At 30.7% G+C, this 10,628-nt stretch overlaps 2 protein-coding genes across 2 annotated transcripts; both read left to right on the top strand.

Annotated features, from left to right (window-relative positions):
* Window positions 1-886: 886 nt before the first annotated feature.
* On the top strand, window positions 887-8,177 carry LOC149374987 (odorant receptor Or1-like). Its single transcript, XM_089590782.1, has 3 exons — window positions 887-1,678; window positions 1,754-1,858; window positions 8,013-8,177. Exons 1-3 carry the CDS (start codon window positions 887-889, stop codon window positions 8,175-8,177), a joined length of 1,062 nt encoding a protein of 353 aa, XP_089446908.1.
* A 964-nt stretch (window positions 8,178-9,141) lies between these two features.
* Window positions 9,142-10,628, top strand: LOC149374986 (uncharacterized). Its single transcript, XM_089590781.1, has 4 exons — window positions 9,142-9,494; window positions 9,576-9,864; window positions 10,189-10,344; window positions 10,569-10,628. Exons 1-4 carry the CDS (start codon window positions 9,142-9,144, stop codon window positions 10,626-10,628), a joined length of 858 nt encoding a protein of 285 aa, XP_089446907.1.

Genomic DNA, 10,628 nt, shown 5'->3' with positions numbered 1-10,628 from the left:
CGTACTAACGGTAACTATCAAAGAAGAATTATTTTATTTACTAATTTATTGCTCATTCCGTAAGCCATGAGTGAAGATGAGATACTATAGCTACGTAATCACTAAGTTTTTAGCTATTTTCAAAAAAATTTCCAATCAAATCTTGACTTCAATTATCCAGATATTGCAGTTTATGTATCAGAATAGTACTGATTTTCATAAGACTGTACGTGAAAAGTTCAAAAATTAAATTATCAATATCTCACTTTATAAGCCATCAAGGGACTTGAAATGTGGATCGAATCGAATTTTTCATACACTAATTAATCTCTGTTCAAAGTATTATCAATATATTGGCGTTAATTTTATTAGCGAGTGAGCTCCCTTAAAAAGTATGAATTAATAAAATATCGTGAAGCCTTCCATAAAAACAATATACGTAATTTATGTGTACTCACTAATAGAAAACAATTCAGTGAAACAAAGAAACATATGAACAGAGCCAACGTGAACAAACTGAATTTGCATCGTAAATAAATTTTTATGATTTTGTGGATATGGAATATAAACTATTTCGATAAACAACCAGATCATTTATAAAAAAATAAAACTCCCTTCCTTTTATTAAATATTCCACTAAAGGAAAACAACAAAAAATTAACCTCGTTAGAGTGGATGTCATTAAAAAGTATTTTATGAAAACGTCATGTATTCAGTGACACACGCACTTTCTTCATTTCCACTATTAATGACCATTCTTCCGTTCCTCGATCTACGCTCCTTTTATTTGCCAAAACAACGGGTGCTTTCTATACAAGCTGCAATTAAACTTCATTTGTATTCAATGATCGCCTAGGTACAGTCCTTCAACTATAACTTCTACTAAAAACGAAAAATTTGGGACGAAATGGACGTGCTACCGCTAAATTTTTACTTCTTACGACTGTCTGGTCTCTGGTATGAGGAAAACGAAAGCTTCGGATGTGCAAGAAAAGTGTACCGGTTCATTGTGCTAGCGATTATTTTTTACTTTATATTAACATTAGTTGCTAAAATTGTAGTGAAAAACAGTGATATTAGTGATACGACTGAATCACTTTTTTTTACTGCAGCCTACTTGAACATGTACTTCAAGATCGTTAATTTCTTATGTCGTAAGGACAAAATAATTGAAATAGCACAAGATTTGAAAATTTTACACTGCAAAGCCAACAACGAGAAGGAAGTAAAGATATTGGCAAAACACAGAAAAACGTCAAAGTGGCTTTTTATATTTACAATATTTTTCTCTCTCTGCGACGCCTTAGCCTTATTCTATACTTTTGGATTAAAAGCAATTAACAGCGAACACTTACCGCTCAAGACTTACCAATTTTACGATGATTCAAATCTGAAAGTTCAATATACCACGGCTTTTTTTCAATTCATAGTATCCGTATATTCCATAGCTATTCACACTTCTCTCGAAACCATGTCCGCTGGATTATTTTCGGTGATAAATGGACAGTTGGAATTAAATGCCTATAGACTAAAAAAATTGAGTCGTGGTGATGTGCTTGGCATTAAGGAGTGCGTCGATCACAACGTCTTGATTTGGAGGGTAACGAAAAAAGTAGAATCTTTAGTCATTGGAGTTGTCATACCATCTATTTTGTTCAGTATATTATGTATTTGCACGAGCATGTTTCAAGCTTCTAAAGTAATAAGTTACATTTTCACTCCTTAGAAAAATTTAAGTTTTTATTTGGCTAATATTACATTCTTTTATGAGCAGTTCAACATCTTCAGCTCTGATTTTACTTGGATTTGGGTTTTTTCTTTAACTATTTTGCAGCAAGTTTTTACTCACTGTTGGTTTGGCAGTCAATTAATGTGGATGGTGAGTTTTCTATTTCGTTCTAGTCCAAAAAAAAAAAAAAAATAAATAAACAAGTTGAATGATTTTTCAAAATTAGAGTCAAGAAATATCCTATGCTGTCTACCAAAGCAAATGGATTTTCATGGATCCTCGAGAGAGGAAACTTTTGATTTTTTTGATGACTTGCAATAAAAATGGTCAAAATATTTCGTTTCATGGAACGTGTGTACTAAATCTAAATATGTTTTTATGGGTAGGTATAATAAGTAATCGTTTTAATAAAACTAGAGTTCATAGTCTTAACATTTATTTTGTTACTGAATGTTTTTTAATTGTGTCTGTGCCACAGTAATCATTGATGGAGATTACATAATACTTTGCTTCTACAATAATGTATTATATACTCCTATTAGATTTTATTTTTGTTTGCTTGTGTGTTCTTCTCCTTTAATTAAAACTGAAATTTAATAATGATTTAATGTAATAATGTATAACATTACCTTACAGATAATAAAAATGTCGTATACTACAATTAATTTATTGCATCAAGTCAACACACGTTCTTAAAAACCGTACAATCAATCAGTTTTACAAAATCTACTTGGAAGCTTTGAAAATAACTTTAATTTTCATTACGAGGCATATACATTAGTAGTTTTGTTTTCTATTGGCCTAGGAATTGACAACAAAATTGTCTGATGCGTGACGAAAGTCATGTAACATACTTTATTGCAGTTTAATGAAAAAATAAATAAATAAACGGTTTGAGTGAAACATTTATTTTTTTTTTAATATACAATCTTGTGCATAAAATGAAATTTATTATTTTTCCACACCAATGTATGAAACGTAAAAAATAAATGTGTATACTTAAAAATACATGAATATTAAAAATTTATTGTTGAATAATATTTATTGCATTTTACGTCCTAGTGCAACTGGCCCAGCCATACAATTAGTTTTTTAGTAAGGAAACCTTTGATCATTTTATGAATAAAATTAATTCCCGCTTTGATGATTTTAAATCTGAGAACCATGACTGGTATGAGTGAAATTCCATCAAATTAAATGGAGTAAAATTTAAAGGAAACTACTTATCTTTTAAGTACTTGACGTGCTTTTTTGTGATTTAAAATCTTAATGTAATCATTACACATAGGGTACTTTTTAGATAAAAAAATAGGATGGTAACACTTTCGAATATTTCGTAAATTATTGGGCATTTTTTCAGTTGGATAGTGAAGGATGTAAGTTTACAGTAATTAATACTTTACACAAATTTAAAACATGGGGGCAAAGTAAGTAATATTTTAGACTGAGGAGGCTAGCACTACTTTCCAGCAAAACGTCGCAATAATAAAAATTTAGTGAAAGAAAACTGCACAACGTGTATTTAATTATTTACCTGACCCCCAATGATTCACCCATTGCCTCAGTATTAGTTAATTACAAATCACGAGGAAGAAATATTAGTAATATATTTACGGTTGGTAAGATAACTAAAATATCGCAATATTATTTTCTTGCCTGGGAATCGACGAGAATCAATTTTTTCAGTCTGTGGGAATTCAATTCCAGCTGCCCAGTTACCAGTATGAATAGTCCAGCGGACATGGTATCGATAGAAACATTTATTACAATACAAAAGAGTGCCGCTGTTAGTTGAAAACAAAATGTAGGATACAAAACTTGAGGACTTGAATCGTCGTAAAATTGGTACCTCTCAAGTGGCAAGTTTGTCAGGCTTGGCAGGCTTGTGCTTGTCAATTAATTTTAATGCGATATCGTAATAAAAAATTGTGAAGGTGAATAAACTGAAAGCCATAAAAAATGTGAAGAGCTGCTTTGATTTTTTAACGTGTTTTTCCAGCATTTTTGCTTCCTCCTCGTTGTTGGCTTTACACAATGGATTTCTCAATTTTTCTACGATTTCACTTACGTTCTTTCGGCTGTATAAAAAATTTACGATCTTAACACATAAATATATACAAGAAAACAATAACCAAAAACAAAGCCTCAGTTAGATTTTCAATATCACTGTTCTTTAAAACAACGTTAACAGCTAATATAAGCGTAAAGTAAAAAATAATTGGTAGTACAAAGAACCGGTACACTTTTTTCTTCGCTTTTTTCGCAAATCCGAAGCTTTCATTTTCCTCGTACCAAAGACCAGAAAGTCAAAAAGCTTGAAAATTCAGCGGTAGTACGTCCATTTTTGTCTAAAATTTTTGTTCTATTGAACGTTAAAGTTTCGAGGTTTGTGGAAACATAGGCTGCAGGTCACAATTAATTACAATAACAGTTTCGTCGCAGCTCGTATGGGGAGCAACCCTTTTGTTTACAAGAAAAAAGGAATATAGTATTTAATGAACAGGAAAAATTTTTATAAACATCGGAAAATGAAGAATGTGCGTGTTCGTCACTCCATAAAGACATGAAATATTGTCAGGATATTTTTAATGATACACATTCTAACAAGACTAATTTATTGTTGCTTAGTTTTGGGGGCATCAAATTATTCAGTTTGTTTACTCTGGCTCTATTATTATCTTTTTCCTTTTAAAGGAACTAATTTTTTTTTGTTAATAATATTAATATTTCAAAATTAATTGGATTTTTAATATAAGTTACAAAAAATCAAAATTTTGTTTTGCGTTACAGCAAATGATTCTAAATTACATTTTAAACCTTTTACAAATTTGTTACTGATACACCAAAATGTAAAAGTTTATTAGTATTGTTTATCTAACATCGAGAAAGATCTTACAACATATCGTTCAGCAGTAATTTATTAATGATAAGCAATGACATATAACAAATAGGTACTTTTACAGACATCAAATAAAATTAATGTCTTTCTGGAGTACTAAGCAAGTTAAAAAAGTATTGCAAGAAGTTTATTTATTGATTTTTTATAAGCAATATGTTAAAAAATACGCATTAAATCAGATAAGGAGTTTCTAATTTATCTGAATAAGCCTAATCCCACTAAATAATTTTTCCAACAAGGTTCGTAATTGATAGTTGATAGGCGTGTTAAAAAAAAAAATTCATGATGTAGAATGAAGTTGGCAAAGAAAAAATTTGTAGAACTGTAATATTTTCATGAGAGAACAATAAAGTAACGTCTTTAAAGTATATGACATTAAAATGTACTTAAACGAATCGTCCTACATGAAAGGAACACGTGACCGACTATCATTATTCAAGCACGCACTTTCTTCATTTACGCTTATAATAATTTTTTTCTAATTATTGAGCAGCACGTTCTTTCATTCACTGAATAAAATATATTTGCAGAAGCTGCTCTACTCATTAAGTGAACTTTAATTATTAGTTTCAAAATCCAACTATCTCATGCAGCCTACCAAGTCACAGCTCTTAAAACTGTGTTGTCTAGTAAAACAAAAGTTTTCGGGCCAAAATGGACGTGCTAGCGCTGAATTTTTATTTTTTACGAATTACTGGTCTTTGGTACGAGAAAAATGAAAAGCTTAGATTCACGAAAAAATTGTATCCATTTATTTGGCTAGCGATTATTTTTTACTTTACGCTTACACTAGCTGCTAACGTTTACGATTCTTTATGTATTTACCATTTCAGTTTTTTGTTACAATATTGCATCAAAAGTAATAAACAAGGATAAATTACTACTCGAGAGATATCAATTTCACGATAATTCAAGTCCTCAAGTTTTATATCCTACACTTTGTCTATATGTAATATCATTTATTTATGGTTATGTAACTACCGTTTCTATCAATACTATGCCTGCTGAATTATTTATACTGATAACTGGACAGCTGGAGTTGAATACCTTCAGATCGAAAAAACTGCATCGAGCAGATGTGCTTCGCATCAAGGAGTGCATTGATCATAACGTCTTGATTTGGAAAGTAACGAAAAAAGTGGAATCTTTTGTCATTGTATTTGTTGTACCATTTTTTTTTATTCAACATGTCAAGTGTATGCACAAGCATATATCAAGCCTCTAAGGTGTAAAAATGCAGTATAACACTGTTACGTTGAAAAAAAATTTTTTTCTACTAATACTAATGTATTTTCCTCGTAGTTGGACCTACTTAGCTCTGATTTCATAAAAACTTGCGCTTTCTCTTTAATTATCTAGAAGCATTTCTTTGTATATTGTTGGTTTGGTAATCAATTAATGTTGATGGTAAGTTTTTTTGTTTCTAATAATCCACAAAAAATACTATAAAACTTTTTGATGCATGATTTTTTACATATAGAGTCAAGAAATATCTAATGCTATCTACAAAAGCGACTGGATTTCCATGGATCTACGCTTTAATAAGTACTAAAAATGAAAAAATTTCGTTACACACCAAAAATCTCGCGAGGAACGAATTGAGATACCGTGTGTGTACAACCTTTTTTGCATTTGTCTTTTCCGCACTTGTTACGTAAATAACTATTAAGTTCCAAAGGTGTATAACAAAAAAGTTTTCAATATAGTACTTTTAAATAAACAGCTGTTAAATGTGTGAGCTTATAATAAAGATAAAAAACAATTAAACTTTGATTTTGAATCCATTGATTTATGTTGACAGTTCAACAGATAGGCCTAAGACTTGAAATATTAGGTCAAAAACGTTCGCCATAATTTCGAGCATAATAATTACACTCATTCACATGATCTTATGGGAGAATTGTGATTTTCAATGAGTCCATTTAAGAAAGTGAACTTTTACGCAAAATATCAAAACTGTCCGTCATTTATTATTTTTTACAGGTATGTACTCTCGAATTCTTTGTTTTACCCATCGGCAACATGTAGTAAGTTTATAATTATAAAGCCCTATCTAATAGATAAAAAAACCAGAGAAAATGTACGTGCCTAGGTATTGTAAATCATAGGGGTATAGTAACACACGCGCATACACACGAGAATACAGTAGGCAGTGACGCGAACGTATCGTTTAATTACAAATGTTATCGATCATTTTATTATTTTATACATCATATATCTGCTTATAAATATTGTGAAAACGAATTTCAGTCTCGTACACTGAAAAATTTGTTTTTAATTAATTTTATCCAACCTTTACATTACGTAAATGTACAAGCAACAATATACTGGTACGCAATGAGAGAGATTGATTGATTGAAAACGAATTTATTTATGCCAAGGGTGAAAACACCCGAATGGCAACTCATCAATGTACAACAATGTAATATAACAATATATAGTATACAATGGAAGCTTACTGGATAACTCGCATAATTTAAATAAACGCATATGCGCATACTACATGAAACAAGATAACGCTTAATCACAAATGTATTGCCAATTATCTAACAGAGAGAGAGAGAGAGAGAGAGAGAGTTATAAGCAAACAGTGACACATGTAACTAAGTAAGGCGAATACTGGGAGAATGACCGTATTTATACCGAATCCTAACCGTTACTACCGTCATCGTGATTTTTTATTAAGTTTTATCAGTTTCCATCCATTAGTTTGTATGTCAGTAGATGGTACATCGGTATATATGTAATATATACAAAGTACATTTACGATGGTAGCACTACTAGTGGAAACACTTGAGGGAAAATAATACTTGTAACACTTTCATCTAAATATCCACATTTTACCGTACAGGTTATTATCAGTAGTATCACAGCATAGGTTTATTACCAGTCATAAAAATCTTGCAAAAATTAAAAGATCTTTGTAGTATATTTATACACGCAGACTTCAATTATGGTAAAATTTTTAAGTCTTGAGTAGATAGTAAACGTTCGCTGTGAATTGTCTTTCATGTACACTCGTAGAAAAAAGCTGAAGGCACTTTGATGTTCTCATGTAGTTTGATATTCTATTTGTCTTTTCGTAGTTATTATTTATGCAATGCCAAATTTTTATAAATCATACTATATTGAGCATGATGTTCTGATAACACAAGAAATTAGCGATCTTGACACGACTATGCAAGAATGACATGGCCAAAAAACAGCGAGTCCGTTGGATTTATAATGTCACTATTCTCTAGATCAACTTTAGCAGCTAGTGTAACCGTTATAAAAAATAGTCCATGTTTCAATAACATAATACATTATATTCTCAAATCCAACGCCTTCATTTTCTTGATACCAGGGATTAAAAAGTCGCAAAAAGTAAAAATTAAATGGCAAAATATTTATTTCAGCCTAAAGATTCGTCACAGTTTCGAGGACCAAGCCTTGAAGGTTCCAATAGAATCATTAGATATAATTCGCATCTTCTATAGGGTAGCTCTAAAATTTTGGAGAATAAGAGAATACTATGCTAAACAATCGGAAAAAATGGTTATTGATAACGGAAATAAAGAAAGTGCGTGACTGTCACTGTTATTGTAATGATGTTTTAATGTGATACTTTTTAATGACATCTACGCTTACGAGTTTAATTGATCCTTTTTTCCTTTCGTAGGCGATGTAAGGATAGGTCTTTTATTACTTGTATATATCAGGTTGCTCAATTACAGAGTATGCATTCCATAGCTATAAGATTATAATTGATCAAATATACAAGTTCAATTGTTGTACTCTAGCTCTATTGATATTTAATTTTTTTTTTAAGAAACTAACTTTTTTAGCTCAGAACATATAAATTACATTCACCATCTGTATGAAATTTGAGAAATAATGTTTTGAATATAGTTTTCAAGAAAAATAATGTTTTTAAAGTAATATTCATTCGTCCCCATAGTTTATAAGATTTTACAATTTTGTAATAAAGGAGTCTCAAATATTTTTAAAACTATTTACAAACCAATTACTGATGTATCATAACGTAGTTAAAAAGATCGTTCATCACATTGTTTAGCTGTATTTTTTAAACAGTAATCGATGGTTTATAATTAAATGCCATAGTGTGTAATTTTTATTCGAAATGTTTTTTAAATTTGTATAATCTGTTCAAGAAAAAAATGTATCGATTGACGATACAGTTAGCATAGGCAGAAGCAATAAATTCTGAGTAAACCCTAAAAAAATACAATAGAGTATTACTCACTATCATATCCACAAGATATAACAAATTATCTTCTACCTGCAGGACATAAATGATGGACGAATAATATACGTGCACGCACATGCTTCATTTCCATTTTCGGTGGCCATTTTTTCTTTTAATCGATCAGCCCGTTCTTTTATTCATTAAAAAAAACCCAGCAGCAGAAGCTGCTGTATGTATTAAGTGAATTTTAATTGTTAGTTTATAAATTCAACTATCATATACAGCCTACCTAGACACAGTCTTCGAAACTGTGTTGTCCAGTAGAACAAAAATTTTCTAGCCGAAATGGACGTACTGCAGCTGAATTTTTACTTTCTACGACTTTTTGGACTCTGGTACGAAGAAAACAAAAAGCTTGGACTAGCAAGAAAAGTGTATCCATTTATTTGGCTAGCGATTATTTTTTACTTTACGCTTACACTAGCTGCTAACGTAGTTTTTAAAAACAGTGACATGGAAAATCTAACCGAATCACTGTTTTTGGCTATGGCATTCTTGAACATGTGCGTCAGAATCGTTACTTTCTTATGTCGTCGGAATATAATTCTTGAAATAGTACAAGATTTGAAAATTTCATACTGCAAAGCCAACAACGACGAAGAGGCGGCTATACTTGCAAAACACGCAAAAATTTCAAAGTGGCTCTTTATATTTTTTATGTCTTTCAATTTATTCACCATTACAGTTTTTTTTTACGATATCGCAATAAAATTAATCAGCAAGCAAAACTTGCCAATCGAAAGATTCCAATTTTATGATAATTCAAGTCTAAAAGTTTTATATCCTATAATCTGTCTCTATCACGTAGCAATTGTTTATGGTTGTATAATCAACGTATCAATTAATACCTTACCCACGGAATTATTTATACTGATAACTGGACAGCTGGAGTTAAATGCCCACAGACTGAAAACATTACATCGAGGAGATGAGCTTCGCATCAAGGAGTGCATTGATCATAACGTCTTGATTAGGAAAGTAACGAAAAAAGTGGAATCTTTTGTCATTGTATTTATTGTACCATTTTTTTTATTCAACATGTCAAGTGCTTGTACAAGCGTATTTCAAGCCTCTCAGGTACAAACCCATTCTGCAACATTATTACGTTAAAAAAATATGTATACTTTTTTTAACATCTGATTTTATGTCTGCAGTTTAATCTACTTAGCTCTAATTTTCTAAGAGCTTGTGTTTTCTCTTTGCTCGTTTGGCAGTATTTCTTCGTATATTGTTGGTTTGGTAATCAATTAATGTTGATGGTAAGTTTTTTTGTTTCTAATAATCCATAAAAAATACTATATAACTTTTTGATGCATGATTTTTTACATATAGAGTCAAGAAATATCTAATGCCATCTACAAAAGCGACTGGATTTCCATGGATCCACAAGAAAGGAAACTTTTGATTGTATTGATGACTTGCAATAAAAAAGGTCAAAGTGTTTCTTGTCATGGATTGTGTGAATTAAATTTGAACACATTCTTATGGGTAATTATTACGAGTAATTATTTTTAATAAATTAGAGTGCATACCGTACGATTCAAAGTATTTGCCTAGCTATACTTATTAGTTTTTCTCTGATAGTGTCCTTAGCACAGTTATCATTGAAAAAGTAAAATAACTGAACATTGCACTCTAGTTTTAACAACACCCTATTATGAGTCGATGTGTTTTCAATCCACCACTTAATTATTTAAAAATTTCCTTTACAGATACTAAAAATGTCGTATTCTACAGTCAGTTTATTGCGTCAAGTCCATTTAAGAGCTTAA

This window comes from Copidosoma floridanum, unplaced genomic scaffold (genome assembly GCF_036245765.1).
Source record: "Copidosoma floridanum isolate Cflo_tuat_1 unplaced genomic scaffold, Cflo_Japanese_pri ptg000013l, whole genome shotgun sequence".
NCBI lineage: Eukaryota > Metazoa > Arthropoda > Insecta > Hymenoptera > Encyrtidae > Copidosoma > Copidosoma floridanum.
The sequence above is the reverse complement of the archived record's forward strand: the minus strand, read 5'-3'. Positions and strand labels throughout refer to the sequence as shown.